This window comes from Podarcis raffonei, chromosome 3, assembly GCF_027172205.1.
Source record: "Podarcis raffonei isolate rPodRaf1 chromosome 3, rPodRaf1.pri, whole genome shotgun sequence".
In the NCBI taxonomy this organism is placed as follows: domain Eukaryota; kingdom Metazoa; phylum Chordata; class Lepidosauria; order Squamata; family Lacertidae; genus Podarcis; species Podarcis raffonei.
In genome coordinates, this window is record NC_070604.1 from 5325941 (window position 1) to 5351240 (window position 25300).

The following is a 25300-nucleotide window of genomic DNA, read 5'->3' on the forward strand; positions in this document are numbered from 1 at the left end:
TTGTTAGCCGCTTTGAGTCTCCTTCGGCTAATGATAAAGCGGGATATCAAATCCAAACTCTTCTTCTTCTTCTCAGCTATCTTTGGGATGCTCCCAGTCCCAGCCGGGTCGAGGCCACTGGGAGGGGGCTTGGGGCTCTTCACAGCCTCCTCGGTTGTCACGTTGGGCACCCCTGGTTACCCCCCAATCATGGTGCTGATGGCGGTGCAGGTACCATCCAGACAACGCCATTGGTGCTTGTGGTCCTCAGAAGCTCCATGCTGACCTTGGCGCTTGCCATCTTGCCTCGCCGGAAGTCCATACTGGTGCACTTTGTAACATCCATCCCTGAATGCAGTTCAATGATCACTCGGAAGAATTTCACAATGCTGCCCTTTACTCCCATTATAATAGATTGATTTTATAGCTAATCCTGAGTGACAGGTCTGCAGCCAGATTCAAGAGAGCTTGAATTTGTTCTGGAAAGGATTAGTTTGTGGAAGTGGGCAGTACCCCCTTGAGTAAACATTAAACTGAAAAGCAAAACACCCAATATACAGCTTTGAATAATTGTGGAGAAGAAGAAGAAAAAATCAGAGGGACAAAGCAGGACACTTTCAGTTTTAGTGGGTGGTTTAATGACTCGCTAGAGACAGCACCTAGCATAATATATATGCTGCTCACTGCAGTTGCAAGACATTGTCCTTGACCAAACTGCACTGTAGCTTTCATTATAACCCCTGAATAGTTGTGGAGAAGAAAAAAATCGGAGGGATGGTTTAATGATTCGCTAGAGACATTACATAACATTATAGATGGGCTGCTCATTGCAGTTGGTAGACACAGTTGTTGACCGAATTGCCCTGTGGCTTTCATTACAACCACTACCCCCAAAAAATTGCTTGCTGAAACGAAATGGATTGGATGGAGCCGATTCCAGCTTTGTTCCTCTTTATCCTTATGGTTTCCTTTGTTTTGAAACTGGGCACTTTCTGGAACAAGAGCTCCCAAAATCTTCCACCAGGACCGAGGCCTTTACCTCTCATTGGGAATCTCCACATCATGGATCTCAAGAGGCCTCACAGAACCATGTTAAAGGTAAAGCTTCCAGTTCTTCCCATGGCAAGGCTAAAGGATACTGGGGCAGCCCAGTCAGCAGAGCGGGGTATTAATAATAATAATAATAATAATAATACATTTTGTTCTTTTACAGCCTATAAATCTCACCTTCCCTTTGTGTGCTACAGAACCTTCTCTTATCTTTCCCAATAAATAGTCATAGGACCTAGTTGTAATTTATACCTGGTAATTTGAACAAGGTGTCTGGGGGTGTCTGGTGTTAAATCCCGTTTGACTCTGCCTCCATTTTCAAGGATGCAAAAGTGCTGGTACAAAGCTTGCCTAGCCCAGCCTCCTCCTTGAGCCCATCTTTTTAAACTAGATTTGCGAGGTGCCATTAAAGGTATAATCACTTTTATCCTTAAAGGTTAAGGGACCCCTGACCATAAGGTCCAGTAGTGGCCGACTCTGGGGTTGTGGCGCTCATCTCGCTTTATTGGCCGAGGGAGCCGGCGTACAGCTTCCGGGTCATGTGGCCAGCATGACTAAGCCGCTTCTGGCGAACCAGAGCAGCGCCCAGAAACGCCGTTTACCTTCCCGCCGGAGCGGTACCTATTTATCTACTTGCACTTTGACATGCTTTTGAACTGCTAGGTTGGCAGGAGCAGGGACCGAGCAATGGGAGCTCACTCCATCGCAGGGATTCGAACCGCTGACCTTCTGATCGGCAAGTCCTAGGCTCTGTGGTTTAACCCACAGCACCACCCACGTTATCCTTACAACTGCCTATTTTTTTCCTGGTTTTCTGAGTATTCCTAGCAAATATTTGTGCTGCCACAACTGAATAATAATAATAATTTAATAATAATTTATTATTTATACTCCGCCCATCTGGCTGGGTTTCCCTGGCCAATCTGGGCGACTCCCAACAGATTAATAACATGATAAAACATTAAACATTAAAACTTACCTAAAAACTACTGCCGTCAGGTGTCTTATAAAAGTCAGATAGTTGTTTATTTCCTTGACATCTGATGGGAGGGCGCTCCACAGGGCGGGCACCACTACCGAGAAGGCCCTCTGCCGGGTCCCTGTAACCTCACTTCATGCAGTGAGGGAACCGCCAGAAGGCCCTCGAAGCTGGACCTCAGTGTCTGGGCTGAACGATGGGGTGGAGACTCTCCTTCAGGTATACTGGGCCGAGGCCATGTAGGTCTTTAAAGGTCAGCACCAACACTTTGAATTGTGCTTGGAAACGTACCCGGAGCCAACAGTGGCATAGCAAGGTCAGGTGATACCCAGTGTGGGTTTATTGTCACCCCCCCCACACACACACACCTTAAAATATATACAGTGGAACCTGGTGGCACTGTGGGTTAAACCACAGAGCCTAGGACTTGCTGATCAGAAGGTCGGCGGTTCGAATCCCCACGACGGGGTGAGCTCCTGCTGCTCGGTCCCTGCTCCTGCCAACCTAGCAGTTTGAAAGCACGTTAAAGTGTAAGTAGATAAATAGCTACCACTCTGGCGGGAAGGTAAACAGCATTTCCATGTGCTGCTCTGGTTCACCAGAAGTGGCTTAGTCATGCTGGTCACATGACCCGGAAGTTGTACACCAGCTTCCTTGGCCAATAAAGCGAGATGAGCGCCACAACCCCAGAGTTGGTCACGACTGGACCTAATGGTCAGGGGTCCCTTTACCTTTACCTTTACTGTGGGTTAAGAACTTAATTCGTTTGAATACCTGACGGCCAGGAATGATAAACAAGCGATATTAATGTTTGTAGATGCGGAAAAGGCCTTTGATAATATATCTTGGCAATTTATGATAAAGAATATTGATTTAATGGGCATTGGACAATTGTTTCTAAAAGGTATAAAAGCTATATATTCTGGTCAAAAAGCAAAATTAATAGTAAATAATATAATAACTGGAAATAATGAAATTACGAACGGTTCAAGACAAGGGTGTCTGCTCTCACCACTATTATTCATATCGGGGTGCTTTCGAACTGCTAGGTTGGCAGGCGCTGGGACCGAGCAACGGGAGCTCACCCCGCCGCGGGGATTCGAACCGCCGACCTTTCGATCGGCAAGCCCTAGGCACTGAGGCTTTTACCCACAGCGCCACCCGCGTCCCTTAGTTCACCATATTAGCTGGGTCCAAAGATTTATTTTTTAATAAGTGGTTTTATAACCACCACTTTCAGTGGAGCTGGGAAGGCTCCTTAACAGAGGGAAGCATTCAGCACCCCACAGAGCTTTTATGAGCCAGGATGGGCAAGGATGAAGGAGACAGGTGGTCAGTTTCACTGTCCAAGCAGCCTGTCCACATCCTCAGAGGTAGCACATTGGAATTCCAGAAATCTGGCACTCTCCTGCCCTGGTCCCCCTCCCACGGTGGAGTCTACTGAACTGGGTGAAAAGGCTAAGGTCAGTTCAGGAGACTCCACCATGGGAGCAGGGCCAGGGAGGGAGAGTGCTATCATGCAGTTGTAGCAGCAACTGTTGCTGCTACAGCTATTATTAGCAAATGTCTTGAAGAGCACTGAGGCATAGACAATGCTCTTTTACTTTATCATTATGTTATTTGGATTCTGTTTTGCATGGTGATTTGCAAAGATACAAAAGGCAATTCATTCCACAAAATTACTATTCTTAAGTTATATGTTTTCAGCTCGGTCAAAGGCACAATGACATGGAAGTAATTTCTACCAAGTTCAATAGTAGTGATTTTAAAAAACCTGATACTAGTCTAACAATCAAACTTTGCTACTAGATTCCGTGGAATGTATAAAATAACCTTGACTCGTAGGTAAATGTACAAGCTAATGCAGTCTTGGTTCTGCCAGAGATGATTTACATTAATATATTTTTTGGGTATACCAGAACTCTCTTTCTCACTTTTTCTTCTGTTGAATTCCAGTTGTCAAAGCAATATGGTCCTGTCTTCAGCATCCAAATGGGACCCCAGAAAACTGTGGTGTTGACAGGATATGAGACAGTAAAGGAGGCTCTGGTTAATCACGCGGATGCATTTGCAGACAGGCCCATTGTTCCAATGTTTCAAGAGCTTGCACAAGGCTTAGGTGAGGCACTTCCCTTTCTATTGGAACTGGTCATGCTTGCAGACACACACAGGTCCCACAAGGTGAACACAATCCGTTCCCAAGAAATGGTTTGTAGGATAAGCATTTGCAAAGCAAGTCATTGAAATCCATTGTTTCCTGTGGGGGAAATCCTTGTGAATTTTTCAACCAACCTCAGTGCCTTTGACATTGACAGAGTAGCTGCAGGCATTAGGCTGAGAATGTGTCACAAGAAGTGTCAAGTGTGGATTTCTGCAGATTACATGGAAAAGTAATGCCACACACCATTTTCTTGCCCAGCCTATGCAAAGAGGAAACATGAAGGAGGCATAATATCTGCCCATGGAATACAAAGTTCTGCTGGGATCCCTGACATGTACAAATCACCCTCTACTCTATCCTACACTTTGAAATACAAAAATATTCTTCAATGTGTTCTCAGTTCTTGCTCTGATAGCACAGCTGCCAGCTACTTTGTCAAAGCTCAGAAGTCTGAATGGGAGAATAGCTGGGATCCATTCTCAGCTCCATGGAAGAAATGCAGAAGACAATTTATTGATATTTTTGTGCAATGGCCATGCAGACATAAAACCTTTCCTCCCATTTTTAGGTGTAACTTTGTCTAATGGTGAGAACTGGAAAGTGATGCGGCGGTTTGCTTTAAGCACATTACGGGACTACGGAATGGGAAAGAGGACCATAGAAGATAGAATTGTTGAGGAATGCAGTGTCCTGATAAAGAAATTTGAAACTTACGAAGGTGGGTTGGTGTTTTCCTCTGGTGCATAGCTACACTACCATAGTTTAAAGGTGCCAAGACTATTGTGTTACATATTCCTAACTTCCAGAAGCACAGCTCCCAGGGTTCCCTGCAATTGGTCTGTTCCTGTAATGTGCAGATTGTACTGCAATAACTCCTGTGACTTCCAAGCATTTCTTAGCCCAGCTATGGCCACATCCAGCAGCACTTAGGATCAGTTTCTTTGATAAAGGATTTCTACACATAGGTAAGCTGCCAGTAGGGATTTAAGGCAGCAATGAGCAGACTTAAAAACAATGCCCTTTCCATATTTGGAATTTCAACAGAATATTTTTGTTTAACTGTCTTGTTTATGTCTAGGTAACCCATTTGAAACCACCTCAATTATGAATGCAGCTGTTGCCAATATAATAGTGTCCATACTACTAGACAAGCGATTTGATTATGAAGATTCCACATACATAAGACTTCTGAAGTTGATCAATGAAAATATCCGGCTTTTCGGAAGCCCTTCAGTCACGGTAATCTATTTTTTCCAATTAAAAGAAACAAACAAACAGTTCATTGTAATGGCAGTGTGTGCAAAGTGGGCAGGGCAACATGTTTATTGTATATTGTCCAGGATTCACTACAAAACACAGAATATTGATATCTTGAGATACCTGCTGGTGATTCAAAATATTTAGAAAACTCACACGGCACAGTCATCTCTTAACTACAACAAAGTCTCTTTTGCAAACACGTGTCAGCGAAGCTCAGATTCTGACAGGAGGAGAAGAAGCAGGCACATGGAGAGGACAGTTAACAGCAGAAAGCAGAGAGGAGGGGGAGAGCAGCTGTAATCTGAGCTCTGATCAAACAGACAGACAGAGGTGTGAGAACTCCAATAGTTGGCAAGACATTGGAATGCAGGAAATACTCTCTGGCAAATCTCGTAGGATTTCAAAAGTGGCAGAGCTGCGCGAAAGATACCGGAAGAAAAGGTGGGGGCTTCCGTTCTGGGGAAGGAGGAGGAGCTCAGTCTGGGCAACTGTATCTTCTGGGGAGGACGCAGTGGCGTAGCGTGGGTTGTCAGCACCCGGGGCAAGGCAAGTAATTTGCGCCCCCTAACCCGTGGATTTGCTCCCCCTAACCCGTGGATTTGCGCCTCCTAACCCTAACCCCCAGATGTTGCGCCCGGTGCGACTGGCCCCCCCTGCACCCCCCACGCTACGCCACTGGGAGGACGATGAGTAGAGGAGCTCCATCCTAGTTTGTTGTTTTAGCAATTAACAGCCAGTGTTGTCTTGCATTTGTGGGAGAGACCAAGCTGTAACAACACACTTCCTGGCCTCACTGCCATCGGGACTCCAAGGACAAGGAAGAAGAAGTGATTGTATGTTCTATGATGGCTCAGAAGGAGCCTCCAAGGGCAGATCTCCCTCTCTGAAGGCGAACCTCCAGAGGAGAACTGCCTTAACCTATTATTCCAGGGTTGCACATAAATTATGCTGTCCTGAGGTAGCCCTAACCCCATTCCAAATGCCATTCAAGAGTTTTGTTTGTATTTGGACAACCACACTTTGAGAGATGCAATTGAGAGAACTGTACTGAGCTTTCCTAATGTCTCTTTTTCTTTTTTCACATTTTTATCCTTTCAGCTGTATAACATGTTTCCTGCTCTTGGTTTTCTTTTGGGGGCTCATAAGACTGTCATGCAAAACAGAGATGAGCTGTTTGCCTTCATAAATGCCACCTTCATAAAACACCTCAGAGATCTGGATGAAAATGACCAGAGGAGCTTTATTGACACATTTCTTATCCGACAACAAGAGGTAATGGAATCTTTTAAGTTGGAGCAGAATAAACGTTGACATTTTCAATTCATGTTTTCAGGGTATATTTGCAAGTGAATGCATAAGGAGTAGTCAGGAAGTCTCACTTCAGAAGCGACCAACCTGGCATACTTCCTACCATTTCCCAACAGTCAGACATTGTTAATGTGTACAGAAGTTGCCTCTGCAGGGGCAAAGGTTGTGTGCTCACCAGCATTTCTGGAAAAAAATCCCTGATCAAGAAAACTGGATCAAGGAGCTGGATTGGCAAGCTTCCCTGATCTCCACTCTCAGCTGTGACTATGGAGGAGCAAGACGTTTTGGGGTATTGATGCTGAGCCCCTCCATCTTAGGCTTGGGTTATATATATATATATGTATATGTATTTACACGCACATATATATGCATGGCGTGCTTTGGTCCATGGGGTCACAAAGAGTCGGACAACATATATGTGTGTAAATAAACCTTATACCACCATGATGGCATAGTCTGAAAAACCTGGAATCTCTCACTGCTCAGTGATTGGGGTGATATGAAATGATACTTTGGATCATCAGGTCCACTCAGTTATTCATTCTTATCTTTGCACATGAAATTTTCTCACTCCATTTGTTTTAACCAGTTCATACTCTTTGCATCCCAGGAGGAGAAGAAAAACAAGACGAATGCTTATTTCCACAACAGAAACTTAATAGTTATTGTGGCCAACTTATTTGCTGCTGGCATGGAGACCATTTCTACCACACTGCGCTGGGGACTGTTACTAATGATGAAATATCCTGAAATTCAGAGTGAGTGTTTTTCATTGTGTTGGCTCCCATCATTCTGAGAAAGCTTAATTTCAGTTATATGTAACTATCAAAGAGCGAAAATATTTATAATATTCAATCATAAGTTTAACATTTTAATCTGATCTCGCTTCACCCTCTTTCTGTGGTTCTTTGCATTTCGTTTCATCTTCCTGCGTATTCCAAATTATCTCAACATATTCTTTTAGATATATATTCCCATATATATCCAATATATATATATTGAAACTGCAGATTTTTACATTAATCCTGCCGATGTCTTAGTATGTTTACAGTTTGCTTGTAAATATTCAATAAACCATTTCCATTCCTTTCTTTTTTTAAAAAAAAATGGTTATCTTGATATATTATTCTCACGGTAAGTTTCAACATTTCTGTGTAGTCCATCAACCTCTGTATCCATTCTTGTCGGGACCTCTTCTTCCTTCCTGTCAGGGAACTGCCATCAGTGCCGGAGGGAGAGAGCAAAATCCAGAGGGATTCCAGAGAGCGTCCCGGGATTGGGAGAGGCAGCCCATCTTCTGGGGAAGAGAATCAGCATAGCACCAGTGGAGAAGGGGGGCAGATGGGGGAATCGGCGAGGCGGTCCCATGACTCCTTGCCTGGGACAAGCGGGGAGCATAGGGGTCCTCCGCTGCCCACGCCCTCCTTGCGCAGAAGACTTCCGCGCAGGGAGAGTAGGAGGAGACTAGGCGTCAAAGAGCTTCTTTGCTGGAAGAAGTTTAAGAAACTCCCACTGACGGATTCTGCCAGCGATTGAGACAGCCACGGGCGAGTGGCTGTCCGGACAGAAAGGGTTCACTCAGGCAACCCAGCCAGGTGTTTGCACCGGCTTACACACGAGCAACCCCTAGAACCATTACACTTCCATTTTTGGATAAATTACATTCTTGCAGCTGTGGTTGCATACATAAATAAATTTATATACTGTTTAAAGGTAAAGGTAACGGGCCAGTCGTGTCCGACTCTAGGGTTGCGCGCTCATCTCGCTCAAGAGGCCGGGAGCCGGCATCGTCCCAAGACACTTCCGGGTCACGTGGCCAGCGTGACGAAGCTGCAACTGGCGAGCCAGCACCAGCGCAGCACACGGAAACGCTGTTTACCTTCCCGCTATAAAGCGGTACCTATTTATCTACTTGCACTTAGGGGTGCTTTTGAACTGCTAGGTGGGCAGGAGCTGGGACCGAACGACGGGAGCTCACCCCGCCGCGGGGATTCGAACCGCCGACCATGCGATCAGCAAGTCCTAGGCACTGAGATCCAGGTGCCTTCCCTAATTTTGCGTGTAAAATAGCTTGCTATAATTCCATCATTGTGACAGATCCATTAAGAAATGATGTTCTTATTTCTTTCGGATTTTCCACAACTGTACCTCCTGCATTTATTCTATAAATGCAGGTTTTTTTCTTGTTTCTTCTTTATTTACCTACATAATAGTTTCCCTGGCTCGTTAGCCTTGTCAAATTGTTTCTGTTTTAAATATTTAATTTTCCACTCTATTTCCTTGTTTATTATCATTGAATATTGCAATTGCAACATCTCGTTATCCTGTTTCATTATCTCTTTTTGAGAGGGATTTATTAATTCTTTTCCTTTTCCTTTTATTTCTCCTAAAATTTCTTGTTTTTTCTGCTCTCATATTTCTTCTGTATGCGCTTTGCTGTGTAAAATAAAACAAAAAACACCCCACATTACCATGCCACCTTTGAATCTGCCTCTTGTTTCAAATTAATTTCAAAATAACCCTTTAATTTTTTGCCCCTTTTTCTAATATTTCTTGATCATTTAATAAATTTTCATTTAGTCTCCATCTCTTCGGGAAACTTGTCCATGTTCTTAATTCCACTATTATAGAGTCATAGTCTCATAATGTTCTTGATAGAATTTCTGCCCTCTTTACTTTAGAATACAAATCTTTAGAAGTCCATACAGAGTCTTTTCAGCTTGCAGAATAATTCGCAGTCAAATAAAATGTACATTGTCCTTTGGGTGTTTTTCTCTCCAAATGTCAATTAAACTTAAATTGTCAGTCATCCTAAAAAAGGCATTCAGTAGCTTGCCTTCTTTTGTTTCATTTTTTCTCATCGTCCTGTCCCAATCTAGGGAGGCTACACCATTCATATCGCCCATCCAAATCACATTTTCATTCAAATGTTCAAATAATATTTCTTCCAGCCTCGTTTAAAAATAGTATTTTTTTTCTCATTAGGTGCATACACACCTAATGCGTTAATAATATTTTTTCTCTATGTGATGGTATCTAGGTTATCAATATTCTTCCTTGTTCATCTTTGAATAATTGCTTTGGGTCCAACCCTGGTTTTATTCACGTTACAATTCCTCTCTTATTTGTTGTATCAGAAGGTACAAAGTCCTTTCCTACCCTTTTATTTAACTTTTATTTATCCAAGTTTAACTTCTTTGCAACATGTTCAATTTTATTCATTTAGTCTTATTATTTAGCCTATTTATATTTCAAGTTAGAATTTTCAAAACCATCTTGTTCCATATTTATTTCTCTTTCACCTCCACTTCTGTTGAATCTTCCTCTTCCTGTCCAGCTTCTCTTCCAAATGCTCTTTCTCCAGCTAACTCTTGCCCATATTTTCTCCAAAATTTGTCTGGCTCTGTAGGATCACGAAATCTTTGTTTTTGACCTTTATATGTAAAAGTTACCACTTCAGGATATTCCCAGCGGTGATATTTTAATAATCATCCTGGATGAATTTCTCTCCCTCAGTGTATCAGGTTATTGTCTAAAATGTTTGTCCAGTTTTAAAAATACCTGTATCATATTCTAGAGATTAAATTTGTGAGTCGACAGAATTGGAGAACCAGTTAATGGCAGTTCTATGCTGCGGAGATTAATATTTTGAGAGACAAAAGCCAAAATCAAAGAGATAAGCTGAGCAGAAAAATAAACGTTGTTCTTTTTGTTGCCGCCAGTAAAGGTCCAAGAAGAAATTGCAAAAGTTGTTGGATCTTCTCAGCCAAGGATTGAACACCGAACAAAAATGCCTTATACGGATGCTGTGGTCCATGAGATCCAGAGATTTGCCAATGTTAACCCAACCAACCTGCCACATGCCACGGCTACAGATGTTACCCTCAATGGCTACTTCATTCCAAAGGTGATCCTTACCATTGAACTGCTGCCCACTAGTTACAATATATTTTAAGGCTTTCCTGGGAGTAAGCCCCTTGGACTTCAGGGTGGGTGACATCTGTGCAGACTTGTATAGGATTGCACTGTAAGCAAGCAATCTACCCTTTGGAAACTATCAGGCATCAGCTTCAACCCATTAAACACATCTCAGTGGAAAGGAGCACAAGGTTGGAAATTAAACCATTTCTAGTGGGGGATCATGGTTTATATGTTAAGTTTGTCAGACTAATCACATTTCTCAAATGAACTCAAATCTCATTTCTCCTGCACTCAATATTTATTGTAGAGGAATATACTTTATTTTAAAATAACTCTTCTTTTGCTTTTGCAGGGCACATTCATCATGCCATTGCTGTCCTCTGTGCTGCACGATGAATCTCAATGGGAGAAACCACATAAATTCTATCCTGAGCATTTTCTTAATTCTGATGGAAAATTCGTAAAGAGAGATGCTTTCATGCCTTTCTCTGCAGGTAATTTTTTTCTACTTTTGTGTATATCTGCAGTGTGTGCTTAGTCAATGGGATTTTTACATGTCTGGAATGTAGCCTATTGTGCAAATGAAAGAATCACATCTGTTGCTGTGGCCATTTCTGCCACTAGATCTGGCCACCATTGGTGTGCGGCCCCTGGAATGTTGCTCACAAGGGAATGGGGCCTTCAGGCTGAAAAGATACCCCCCCCCCAGTTTTCAGCATTGCAGAATGGCTAGTATTGGGAATTCATAATTCTTTTAAGATGGGCACCGTGAGCTGTTATTTTATCTCTGCATTTCCTTCTGCTTCAAAGGGATGTTATTAAGCAACTGCTAAACCCAGTTTCTCTGCTGCCTATGTTTCCTTACAGGTCGGAGAGCATGTATAGGTGAGACTCTTGCCAAAACGGAGCTCTTCCTCTTCTTCACAAGTCTCCTGCAGAAATTCACCTTCCAGCCACCCCCTGGAACATCTCAGGAAGACCTGGACCTTACTCCTGCTGTTGGGCTTACAACATCACCCATGCCCCACCAGCTCTGCGCTCTGCCACGTTTCTAAGACTCACAAACTCCTGGCTTGGGTATTTGGGTTGAGTAGCCTATGGGTGGAATTGGTCCGTGCTTTGTCACAAATCTTAAGTGTTCCCCTTTACCTGCCATACTGCTGAATCCCATGAAACTAGCATTGGAGCATCTCTTACTTAAAACCTGGCCCTGAGTTCTTATGACACTTGAGGCATGGAGATCAATCAGCAAAGCTGGTTCATTTATTCCCATGTTTACATATCCTTTCATATTCCCAAGTAGATATGCAGAGTATTGTGACCGAGACGAAAAAGGGTCTGGAAACCATGCCTTATGAGGAATGGTTGAGGAAGTTGGGTATGTTAACTTCTGTGGCTGCAATGTATTCTGATTCTGAACTGTATTTGTTGATGTCAGGCAATGGCTTTGTTTCCTCCGTGTTCTTTAAAAAGTCTGTCATAATAGATCTGGCAACTGGGTTTGCTTCTGGCATCTCCATGCTGTCAATTAGTTCAGTGGCTTTCTGCTTCTGGCTTAGAATTAAACAACCATCTTCCATCTTCTCTCTGTATCTGAATAAACTTTCTCTGAGAGTCTGGGTAGCTTATGGCTTCCCTCATCTACAGAATTCTGACTGGTCATATGAAAAATGAAAATGGGGAAAATGTGTCAAAATCAAAATCAAAACTTCAATCTCCACAAGAGGAAAAACTCAAAACATTCTCTGCCTAGCTTCTGCTCTGAAAGGGAAGAGGGAGCTAATCCCTTTCACATTGGAGTCAGTGGAAGTCACCATGGTCTCACCAGGAAATAGAAAAAAATGTCCCCTTTGAATCTCTCTTCTATCTTAAGAAAATCCAGCTACACCCACTATAATACTTTGAATTTTGTCTTCACTGGGCCCCATAACCTTTGTAGGAATGGATTTAGGCACTATGAGAGGATGTACGGTTTAGTTATTGTCCTTCCTTGCTCACATTGTTGCATGTCATATGCTCTAATGTATACAAAGATATACCCCAATGCCACCATGTTCAACAGTTTCAAGATGGAAATGAATAAAAACTATGCTAAAGAGAAAATATGTGTGAGTTTTTCAATGGGAGGAAGTTCAGGAAATACTGGACACTTTCAAACTAACTGCAGTTGTTCCTAATTAAAGTTGAATAATTTCATCTGCAAATGATTTCACAATGCTGCCCTTTACTCCCAGTGTAACAGATTAATTTTACACAAAATCTGGGTGACAGGTCTGCATCCAGGTTCAAGAGAGTTTGAATTTGCTCCTGAAAGCAATAGTTTGAGGAGGTGGGCACCACTCACTTGAGTAAACATTAAGCTGAAAGGCAAATAATCCAATGTACAGCTTTGAATAGTTGAGGAGAAGAAAACAAAATCAGAGGGCCACTTTTTACTGGATGGTTTAATGATTTGTTAGAGACAGTACCTAGCATAATATAAATACTGCTCACTGCAGTTGCAAGACATTATCCTTGACCAAACTGCACTGTAGCTTTCATTAAAACCATTGCGAAACAAATTTCTTGCTGAAACGAAATGGATTGGACGGAGCCGATTCCAGCGTTGTTCCTCTTTATCCTTATGGTTTCCTTTGTTTTGAAACTGGGCGCTTTCTGGAAAAAGAGCTCCCAAAACTTTCCACCAGGACCAAGGCCTTTACCTCTCATTGGGAATCTCCACATCATGGATCGCAAGAGGCCTCACAGAACCATGTTAAAGGTAAAGATTCCAGTTCTTCCCATGGCAAGGCTGAAGGGTACTGGGGCAGCCCAGTCAGCAGAGCAGGGTAATAATAATAATAATAATAATAATAATAATAATAATAATAATAATAAATAAATAAATAAATAATAAATAATAAATATTGTTCTTTTAAAGCCTATAAATCTCATCTCCCCTTTGTGTGTTGCAGAACCTTCTCTTATCTTTCCCAATAAATAGTCATAGGACCAAGTTGCAATTTATAACTGGTAATTTGAACAAGATGTCTGGTGTCCAATCATGTTTGACTCTGCCTCCATTTTTAAGGATGCAAAAGTGCCGGTGCAAACCTTGCCTAGGCGAACATCCTCCTTCAGCCTATCTTTCTAGATTTGAGAGGTGCCATTAAAGGTATAATCACATTCATCCTTATAACTGACTATTCTGTTCTGGTTTTCTGAGCATTCCTAGGAAATATTTGTGCTGCTGCAACTGAATAACAATAATAAGTTAATAATAATTTATTATTTATACCCCGTCCATCTGTCTGGGTATCCCCGGCCACTGTGGGCAGCTCCCAACAGATTAAAAACACGATAAAGCATCAAACATTGAAAACTTCCCTAAAAAGGACTGCCTTCAGGTGTGTCTTCTAAAAGTCAGATAGTAGTTTATTTCCTTGACATCTGATGGGAGGGTGTTCCACAGGGCAGGTGCCACTACCGAGAACACCCTCTGTATTTTCCCCTGTAACCTCATTTCTCGCAGTGAGGGAACTGCCAGAAGTCCCTCGGCCCTGGACCTTGAATGATGGGGGTGGAGACATTCCTTTAGGTATACTGGGCTGAGGACGTTTAGCGCTTTACAGGTCAGCACCAACACTTTGAATTGTGCTCAGAAACGTACTGGGAAGCCAATCTAGGTCTTTCAGGACTGGTGTTATATGGTCTCACAGTCACCAGTCTAGCTGCTACATTCTGGATCAGTTGCAGTTTCTGGGTCACCTTCAAAAGTAGCCCCACGTACAGCGTGTTGCAGTAGTCAAAGCGGGAGATAACCAGAGCATGCACCACTCTGGTGAGACAGTCTGCCGGCAGGTAGCGTCTCAGCCTGCGTGCCAGATGGAGCTGGTAGATAGCTGCCCTGGACAGATTTAAAAGAGAAGTAGAGCAGGTTATCATCCACATACTGATGAACACCCAGCCCAAACCCCCTGAAGATCCCTCACAGAGGCTTCATATAGATGTTAAAAAGCATGGGGGAGAGGACAGAACCCTTTGGTGAGAGGTGAGAGCCCAGGGGTCTGACCACTTATCCCCAAACACCACTTTCTGGACACAGTCCAGGAGGAAGGAGCAAAACCACTGCATAACAGTGCCCACAGCTCCCAACCCCTTTAGACGGTCCAGAAGGATGTTATGGTCAATGGTATCAAAAGCTGCTGAGAGATCCAGCAGAACTAGAAAACAGCTTTCACCTTTGTCCCTAGCCTGCTGGAGATCATTAACCAGCGTGACCAAGGCAGTTTCAGTCCCATGGTGAGGCCTGAATCCCGATTGGAAGGGATCCAAATGGTCCACATCCTCCAGGCGTGCTTGGAGCTGTTCAGCAACCACCTTGCCCAAGAATGGAAGATTTGAGACTGAGTGATAGTTGGCCATATTGGCTGGGTCGAAATATTTATTTTTTAATAAGCAGTTTTATAACCAGCATTTTCAGTGGGTTTGGGAAGGCTCCTTAACAGAGGGAAGCATTCACCACCCCACAGAGCTTTTATGAGCCAGGGTGGGCAAGGATGAAGGAGACAGGTGGTCAGTTTCACTCATCCAAGCAGCCTCAGAGGTAACACATTGGAATTCCAGAAATCCAGCAATCTCCCGCCCCGGGCCTGCTCCCACGGTGGAGTCTAATGAACTGGATGAAAGGGCTGAGCTGCTGTATCATGAGTCCAGCAACTGTTGCTGCTACAGCTATTAGTAGCAAATGTCTTGAAGAGCATTGAGGCATAGACAATGCTCTTTTAATTTGGATTATGTTTTGCATGGTGATTTGCAAAGATACAAAAAGGGAATTCATTCCACAAAATTACTATTCTTAAATGATATGTTTTCAGCTCGGTCCAAGGCACAATGACATAGAAGTAATTTCTACCAACTTCTATAGTAGTTTGGATTTTGTATTTGATATCCTGCTTTATCATTACCCTAAGGAGTTTCAAAGAGGCTCACAATCTCCTTTCCCCTCCTTCCCCACAACAAACACTCTGTGAGGTGAGTAAGGCTGAGAGACTTCAGAGAAGTATGACTAGCCCAATAGTAGTTATTGGGGGGGAAACTGATACTAGTCTAACGGTCAAACTTTGCTACTAGATTCTGTGGAATGGCCTTTTCTCTTAGGTAAATGTGCAAGCTAATGCAGTCTTGGTTCTGTCAGAGATGATTTACATTAATATATTCTTTGGGCATACCAGAACTCTCTTTCTCACTTTTTCTTCTGGTGAATTCCAGTTGTCAAAGCAATATGGCCCTGTCTTCAGCATCCAAATGGGACCCCAGAAAACTGTGGTGTTGGCAGGATATGAGACACTAAAGGAGGCTCTGGTTAATCAGGCGGACGCATTTGCAGACAGGCCCATCGTTCCAATGTTTCAAGAGTTTGGACAAGGCTTTGGTGAGGCACTTCCCTTTCTATTGGAACTGGTAATGCCTGCAAACACACACTGCTCCCACCAGGTGAACACAATCTGTTCCCAAGAAATGGTTTGTAAGATGAGCTTTGCAAAGCAAGTCATCGAAATCCATTGTTTCCTGTGAGGGAAATCCTTGTGACTTTTTCAACCAACCTCAGTGCCTTTGACATTGACAGAGTATCTGCAGGCATTAGGCTGAGAATGTGTGACAAAAAGTGTCACCTGTGGATTTCTGAAGATCAAGCTAAAATGTTAAAAAGAGTAGACCAGGCCAGCCTTTTTGATCTTGACTTTCAGTGGATAAGTGGCTCAGTGGGGCTCTGTTGAAGAAACAAAAATGGAGACCAGTTAAAGCAAACCTTTCCCATTCCCGCTTTCTTCCCAACAGTCATATTGTAGAGCTGGGGGGGAATGGGACAGGAGAATGTAATAGTTGTCACATTTGAATTGTGAATGATTGTCACATGGAAAAGTAATGCCACACAACAAGGGGAAACTGACCATTTTCTGGCCCAGCCTATACAGAGAGGAAAAATGAAGGAGGAATACAAATAACAAGCTGAGTTCTGCTTTGACGCCTGACATGTACAAACCACCCTCTACTCTACCCTACACGTTGTAATGGAAAATATTGATCAATGTGTTCTCAGGTCATGGTCTGATGACACATCTGCCAGCTACTTTGTCAAAGCTCAGAAGTCTGAGTCTGAATGGGAGAACAGCTGGGATCCATTGTCAGTTCCATGGAAGAAATGCAGAACATAATTTATTGATTCAATGGCCATGCAAACATGAAACCTTTCTTCCTGTCTCTTCAGGTTTAACTCTGTCTAATGGTGAAAACTGGAAAGTAATGCGGCGGTTTGCTTTAAGCACATTGCGGGACTATGGAATGGGAAAGAAGACCATAGAGGACAGAATTCTCGAGGAATGCAGTGTCCTGATAAAGAAATTTGAATCTTACGAAGGTGGGTTGCTGTTTTCCTCTGGTGCATAGCTACACAACCGTTGTTTAAAGGTGCCAAGGCTATTATGTTACATATTCCTAACTTCCAGAAGCACGGCTCCCAGGGTTCCTAACTATTGTTCTGTTCCTGTAATGTGCAGATTGTACTGCAATAACTCCTGTGACTCCCAAGAAGGTCTTAGCCCAGCTATGGCCACATCCAGCAGCATTAGTATCAGTTTATTTTATAAATGAGGTCTACTCATAGGTAAGCTGCCAGTAGGATTTAAGGCAACATGAACAGACTTAAAAACAATGCCCTTTCCATACTTTGAATTTCTGTGGGGATGTTCAGGGAGGCAGGAGGGGATATATTGTTTAATTATATCCTCCCTAACTTGCGTTAGCAAGTTCTATATCTTAGCAGAGTTTAAACGCATAGCGGTTTGCTTGTTGCAGGCTCATCTGAGCTTCTCTATATAAGATTCCTGGTAAGATCCCTTCTTTTCCCTCTTAAAAAGAATAGACATGACAATCTTATTAAAGTCAATATAAAAGTAGTTTACTCACATTCATTCAGTTCATGGATGGATGGATCCCTCAAGGCAGACTTAGGTTACAAAAGTATATATACATGTGGAACTATCCCATAAGGGAGTTAGACCCAAGTGACTGCAGACAGGCAGTCACTTCTACTAACACGTAGAAAAATGGAGGAGGAGGAGGAGGAGAGGAAGAAGAAGAAGAAGAAGAAGAAGAAGAAGAAGAGAAGGAGGTGTGCTCCCCTAACCCAGATTAGGCCACACCCGCATCTAGTCACATGCAGAGGACGTTTGTCCCAGCTCAGGAGGAAACACAAAGTTTTCTCCTGGCTGGTAGAAAGTATCCACTAGCATGTCCATTCTAGGAACGTTGTACTCGACTCCTGTGTGTTTTACATCCCACATTTTAAAAAGAATATTTTTGTTTAACTGTCATATTTATGTATAGGAAACCCATTTGAGACCACCACAATTATGAATGCAGCTGCTTCCAATATAATAGTGTCCATACTACTAGACAAGCGATTTGATTATGAAGATCCCACATACATAAGACTTCTGAAGTTGGTCAATGAAAATACCCGGCTCTTCGGAAGCTCTTCAGTCACGGTAATCTATTCTTTTCCAATAAAACAAACAGTTGATTGTAATGACATTGTATGCAAAGTGGGCAGGGCAACCTGTTTATTGTATATTGTTCAGGGTTCACTACAAAACACAGAATGATATCTTGAGAAACCAGGTGGTGATTCAAAATATTTAGAAACCTCACATGGCACAGTCACCCAGTAAATATAATAAAGTCTCTTTTGCACACACGCTTTCTGGCCTCACTGCCATCGGGACTCCAAGGACAAGGAAGAACAAGTGATAGTTGGTTCCATGATGGCTCAGAAGGGGCCTCCAAGGGCAGATCTCCCTCTCTGAAGGCGAACCTCCAGAGGAGACCCTTCATAGCCTATTATTCTGGGGTTGCACATAAATTACACTTTCCTGACGTAGCCCACCCCCCATTCCAAATGCCATTCAATAGCTTTGTTTGTATTTGGGCAACCATACTTTGAGAGACACAGTTGAGAGAACTGTACTGAGCTTTCCTAATGTTTCTTTCTTTTTTCACATTTTTATCCTTTCAGCTGTATAACATGTTTCCTGCTCTTGGTTTTCTTTTGGGGGTTCGTAAGACTGTCATTCAAAACAGAGATGAGGTTTTTGCCTTCATAAATGCCACCTTCATAAAACACCTCAGAGATCTGGATGAAAATGACCAGAGGAGCTTTATTGACTCATTTCTTATCCGACAGCAAGAGGTAATGGAGTCTTATAAGTTGGCCCAGAATAAACGTTGACATTTTCAATTCATTTTTTAAGGGCATATTCGCAAGTGAATGCATAAGTTGTAGTCAGGAAGTCTCACTTCAGAAGGGACCAACCTGGCATACTTCCTCCCCTTTCCCAATAGTCAACCATTGTTAATGTCTTACAGAAGTTGCCTCTGCAGGGGCAAAGGTTGCATGCTCAACAGCATTTCTGGGGTAAATCCCTGATCAAGAAAACATGACAGTTGGGGTGTATGAGTTTTCAGGGGTGGAATTATGGCAGATAGACCATTGGCTTATGAGAGGTAATGGTTGCCTGACTCCCTTTTGATACAAGGGGGATGGGAAAATGCCTCGTGTGCTCAGAATAAGGCGTTCTTCACACTGGAGGAGATAGGAAACTTTGTGGGTGGAGAGGCATCTCGGAGCAAGGAAAAAACATTGGCCCATGCACTGTGCTTGTTGTTGTTGGTGGTGGTGGTGTTTAGTCGTTTAGTCGTGTCCGACTCTCTGTGACCCCCTGGACCAGAGCACGCCAGGCACTCCTGTCTTCCACTGCCTCCAGCAGTTTGGTCAGACTCATGTTTGTAGCTTCGAGAACACTGTCCAACCATCTCGTCCTCTGTCATCCCCTTCTCCTTGTGCCCTCACTCTTTCCCAAATCAGGGTCTTTTCCAGGGAGTCTTCTCATGATGCAGCCAAAGTATTGGAGCCTCAGCTTCACTATCTGTCCTTCTAGTGAGCACTCAGGGCTGATTTCCTTCAGAATGGAGAGCTTTGATCTTCTTGCAGTCCATGGGACTCTCAAGAGTCTCCTCCAGCACCATAATTCAAAAGCATCAATTCTTCGGCCATCAGCCTTCTTTATGGTCCAGCTCTCACTTCCATACATCACTAATGGTGATAGCTTTAACTATACAGTGGTACCTTGGGTTACAGACGCTTCAGGTTTCAGACGCTCAGGTTACAGACTCTGCCTACCCAGAAATAGTACCTCAGGTTAAGAACTATTGGTGTTACTCTTCCTGTTGGAAAGTGTGGCAGAAGTGAGTTGCAATCTCCAAAATATGGAGGGCACCACATTGTCTATCTCAGTTTAATGAAACATTTCCAGATGACTATGTGGTATTTCAGTGTTATTTTTCCATTTTAGACTATGAGTAAATACATTAAAGATGTTCAACTGAGAACCATATATGTCAGCAGAAAACAACACTTTATGTTAACCTTGATTTCAGATCTCCACAAGTGTTCGCCAGAAATACTGCCTTCCATGTATGCAGTCATATAATACTCTTGCAGGTTAAGCACTGGCTGAGCAGTTAAGCACCACGATTAGCATCAGAGAAGAAGGAGCTGGATTGCCAAGCCTCCCCAACCTCCTCTCTTAGCTGGTAGATGGAGGGCAACAGCTGTGTCTATGGAGAAACTAGATGTTTTGGAGTGTTGATGCTGAGACCCTCCATCTTAGAGAGAGAGAGAGAGAGTTTTGGATTTGATATCCCGCCTTTCACTCCCTTTAAGGAGTCTCAAAGCGGCTAACATTCTCCTTTCCCTTCCTCCCCCACAACAAACACTCTGTGAGGTGAGTGGGGCTGAGAGACTTCAAAGAAGTGTGACTAGCCCAAGGTCACCCAGCAGCTGCATGTGGAGAAGCGGAGACGCGAACCAGGTTCCCCAGATTACAAGACTACCGCTCTTAACCACTACACCACACTGGCTCTCAGGCTCGGGATGTATACATGTGTAAATAAACCCTATATTGTCATGATGGCATAGTCTGGAAGACCTGGAATCTCTCACTACTTAGCGATTGTGTTGATGTGCAATGATACTGTCATTTCATTGGGTCCTGTCGGGTTTTCATTTCTATCTTTGCGCTTGAAATTTTCTCACTCCATTCGTTTTAACCAGTTCATACTCTTTGCAACCCAGGAGGAGAAGAACAAGACGAATGCATATTTCCACAACGAAAACTTAAAAACTGTTGTGGCCGACTTATTTGGTGCTGGCACGGAGGCAACTTCTACCACACTGCGCTGGGGACTGTTACTAATGATGAAATATCCTGAAATTCAGAGTGAGTGCTTTTCATTGGCTTGGCACCCATTAATCTGAGATATCTTAAGTCCAGTTATATGTAACTATTAGAAAGTGTGTGTGTGTGTGTGTGTGTCACAACAATTATTCAATCCTAAATTTAACATTTCAATCTGGACACCCTTCTCCCTTTCTGTGGTTTTTACATTTCATTTCATCTTCCTACATCATTTAGATATATATTTCCATATATATCCCATATGTATATCGAAACAGAAGGTTTTTACATTAATCCTCCCAATGTCTTAGTATGTTTACAGTTTGTTTGTAAATACTCTATAAACCATTTCCATTCCTTTCATTCCTTTTTAGGTAGTTCCGATTCCAAACTTCCCAAAAGAAAAGCTAATGGTTTTTTAAACATCTTAAACATCTTTTTCAGTTCATTATATATCATTTCCCAGTAAGCTTTAACTTTATTAGTAGAGCACCACATATGAAAAAGTCTACCTTTGTCTTTACATTTCCAGCACATATTCAATTTGGGTTTATACATTTTAGCCAATCTATTAGGTGTTAGGTCCCATCTATATGGGACGCGGGTGGTGCTGTAGGTTAAACCACAGAGCCTAGGGCTTGCCGATCAGAAAGTCGGCGGTTCGAATCCCTGCAACGGGGTAAACTCCCATTGTTCGGTCCCTGCTCCTGCCAACCTAGCAGTTTGAAAGCACATCAAATTGCAAGTAGATAAATAGGTACCGCTCCGGCGGGAAGGTAAACGGCGTTTCCGTGCGCTGCTCTGGTTTGCCAGAAGCGGCTTAGTCATGCTGGCCACATGACCCAGAAGCTGTACATCGGCTCCGTCAGCCAATAAAGCAAGATGAGTGCCACAACCCCAGAGTCGGTCACGACTGGACCTAATGGTCAGGGGTCCCTTTACCTTTATCTTTACCATCTATATAATATTTTCATATAGTTTTCTCTTAAACTATAAAATGCTCCAAATTTTATATCCACCTTTGATAAACTTTCCCATACATCCGTTTTTATATTATTAACAATATCTATTGCCCAGTTTATCCTTGAAGATTTCACTTGTTCATCCTTTGTCTCCCATTCCAATAACATCTTATACATTTTAGATATCACTTTAACATTACAGTTTAATAGGTCTCTTTCCAGTTGTGATGCTTGTTCCCCAACCCCACCACTTCATATCCTTTTTAAATACTTCATTCAAATGATGATATTGTAACCATGTTGTTAACTTCTCTGATAAAACCTTAAATTATTTTACTTTAAATTCTCCAAAGGTGAAAGTCATAGTGGTGGTTTGGTCTCCAACAGGTTTCTGTTTTTAGTGTTTCTGTTTTAAATATTTAAAACACTTTCCCACTCTATTTCTTGGTTTGTTATCATTGAATATTGCATTTGCAACATCTTGACATCCTGTTTCACTATCTCTTTTCAAGGGAAATTCATTAATTGTTTCCCTTTCCCTTTTATTTCCTGTAAAATTTCTTGTTTTTTTCTGCTCTCTTATATTTGTTTGGTATGCGCTTTGCTATGTAAAAAAAAACCACCCCTACATTACCACTTTACTCACACCCCATAGCACCTTTAAATCTATCTCTTGGTTTAAATTAATTTCAAAATAATCCTTTAATTTTTTTGCCCCCTTTTCTAATATTTCTTGATTTAATAAATTTTATAATTTACTAATTTTTCATTTAGTCTCCATCTCATCGGGAAACTTGTCTCTGTTCTTAATTCCACTGTTATAGAGTTGTAGTCTTGTAAAGTTCTTGATTTCTGCCCTCTTTACCTTAGTATAAAAATCTTTAGAAGTCCATACAGGGTTTTTTCCAGCTTGCAGAATAATTCGCAGTCGAATAAAATGTACTGTGGGTGTTTTTCTCTCCAAATGTCAATTAAACTTAAATTGTCAGTCATCCTAAAAAAGGCATTCAGTAGCTTGCCTTCTTTTGTTTCATTTTTTCTTATACTTATACTCCTGTCCCAATCTAGGGAGGCTACACCATTCATATCACCCATCAAAATCACCTTTTCATTCAAATGTTCAAATAATATTTCTTCTAGCCCCTAATGAAAATCTGGTGTATTTTCCCATTATCAATATTCTTCCTTGTTCATCTTTGAATAATTGTTTTGGGTCCAAATCTGGTTTTATACACATTACAACTCCTCTCTTTTTTGTTATATCAGAAGGTACAAAGTTCTTTCCCAACCTTTTATTTAAGTTTTATTTATCCAAGTTTAACTTCTTTAAAACATGTTCAATTTTATTCCCTTTAGTCTTATTATTTAGCCTATTTACATTCCAAGTTAGAATTTTCAAAGCCATCTTGTTCCATATTTATTTCTCTTTCACCTCCACCTCTGTTGAATCTTCCTCTTCCTGTCCAGCTTTCTGTCCAAATGCTCTTTCTCCAACTAACTTTTCCCCATATTTTCTCCAAAATTTGTCTTGCCTTTATATGTAAAAGATACCACCTCAAGATATTCCCAGCAGTGATATTTCAATAATCATCCTGGATGAATTTCTCTCCATCAGTATATCAGGTTATTGGCTAAAATGTTTGTTTGTCCTGTTTTAAAATACCTTGGCCTAGAGATTAAATTTGCAAGCCTAGGGAATTGGAGAACCAGTTTATGGCAGTTTTATGCTTCAAGTATTAATATCTTAAGAGACCAAGGTCAAGGAGATAATCTTGGCAGAAAAATTAATGCTTTTCTTTTAATTTCCCCAGTAAGGGTCCAAGAAGAAATTGCAAAAGTTGTTGGATCTTCTCAGCCAAGGATTGAACACCGAACAAAAATGCCTTATACAGATGTCGTAGTCCATGAGATCCAGAGATTTGCCGATATCGTCCCAACCAACCTGCCACATGCCACGACTACAGATGTTACCCTTAACGGCTACTTCATTCCAAAGGTGATCCATTTCATTGAACTGCTGCCCACTAGTTACAATATATTTTAAGGCTTTCCTGGGAGTAAGCCCCTTGGACTTTAGTGTGGGTGACATCTGTGCAGACTTGTATAAAATTGCACTGTAAGCATGCAATCTACCCTTTGGAAGCTGTCAGGCATCAACTTCAACCCATTAAACAGATCTCAGTGGGAAGGAGCACAAGGTTGGAAAACAAACCATATCTTTTGGAAGATCATGACTTACATGTTAAAGTTTTTCAAACTAAATACATTTCTCATATGAATTCAAATCTCATTTCTACAGCACTCAATATTTATTGGACTAGAGGCATCTGCTTTATTCTAAATTAACTCTCGCTTTGCTTTTGCAGGGGACTCATATCATACCGTTGCTGTCCTCTGTGCTGCATGATGAATCTCAATGGGAGAAACCACATAAATTCTATCCTGAGCATTTTCTTAATTCTGATGGAAAATTCATAAAGAGAGATGCTTTCATGCCTTTCTCGGCAGGTAACTTTTTTTTTTTTTTTTGCTTTTGTGTGTATCTGCATGGGATTTTTACATGCCTGGAATGTAGAATACTGTGCAAAGGTAAGAATCACATCAGTTGCTTTGGCCATTTCTGCCACCAGATCTGGCCACCATTGGGGTGTGGCCCCTGCAATGTTGCTCACCAGGGAATGTGGCCCTCAGGGTGAAAAAGATTCCCCTTCCCCCAGTTTTCAGCATTGCAGGATGGCTCGTATTGGGAGTTCATAATTCTTTTAAGATGGATACCATTAGCTGTTATTTTATTGCTGCAATTTAATCTGCTTTAAACTACAGTGGTGCCTCAGTTTATGAACTTAATCCGTTTCAGAAGTCCATTCTTAAACCGAAACCGTTCTTAAACCGAGGTGCGCTTTCACTAATGAGGCCTCCTGCCGCTGGTGCCCTTCCACCACTCAGATTCCGTTCTTAGACTGAGGTAACATTTGCAAACCGGGACACTACTTCTGCTTTTGGGGAGTTCGTAAACCAAATCGTTCGTAAACAGGGCTGTTCTTAAACCGAGGTACCACTGTATTTGGGGTGTTTTTAAGCAACTGATAAACCTGGTTTCTCTGCCCCCTTTGATTCGTTACAGGTCGGAGAGCATGTGTAGGTGAGACTCTTGCCAAAATGGAGCTCTTCCTCTTCTTCACAACTCTGCTGCAGAGATTCACCTTCCAGCCACCCCCTGGAACATCTCAAGAAGACCTGGACCTTACTCCTGCTGTTGGGCTTACAGCACCTCCCATGCCCTACCAACTCTGCGCTCTGCCACGTTTCTAAGACTCACAAGCTCCTGGATTGCTTTGTCAGGAGCTCGTCCTACACTCGAGTAGGACCCTGGTAGAGTCACATGCCTGACTGGCACATTCTT

General features: G+C 42.3%; 2 protein-coding genes across 5 annotated transcripts; both read left to right on the top strand.

The window, feature by feature from the left end:
* The first annotated feature begins 611 nt into the window (after positions 1-611).
* LOC128409889 (cytochrome P450 2K6-like) lies at positions 612-12761 on the top strand. Of its 4 annotated transcripts, none has more exons than XM_053380404.1 (9): positions 803-1077; positions 3965-4127; positions 4738-4887; positions 5248-5408; positions 6528-6701; positions 7327-7495; positions 10460-10644; positions 11011-11152; positions 11526-12761. In XM_053380404.1, exons 1-9 carry the CDS (start codon positions 895-897, stop codon positions 11711-11713), a joined length of 1515 nt encoding a protein of 504 aa, XP_053236379.1. In that variant the 5' UTR covers positions 803-894; the 3' UTR covers positions 11714-12761. The 4 variants fall into 4 exon arrangements, with proteins under 4 accessions (XP_053236381.1, XP_053236379.1, XP_053236382.1 ...); XM_053380405.1 differs by having other exon boundaries at positions 804-1077; positions 7348-7495; XM_053380406.1 differs by lacking the exon at positions 3965-4127 and having other exon boundaries at positions 612-1077.
* Positions 12762-13147: 386 nt separating this feature from the next.
* LOC128409894 (cytochrome P450 2K6-like) lies at positions 13148-25209 on the top strand. Its single transcript, XM_053380416.1, has 9 exons — positions 13148-13419; positions 15909-16071; positions 16909-17058; positions 18027-18187; positions 18715-18889; positions 20831-20977; positions 23709-23893; positions 24264-24405; positions 25022-25209. Exons 1-9 carry the CDS (start codon positions 13237-13239, stop codon positions 25207-25209), a joined length of 1494 nt encoding a protein of 497 aa, XP_053236391.1. The 5' UTR covers positions 13148-13236.
* The last annotated feature ends 91 nt before the right edge of the window (positions 25210-25300 follow it).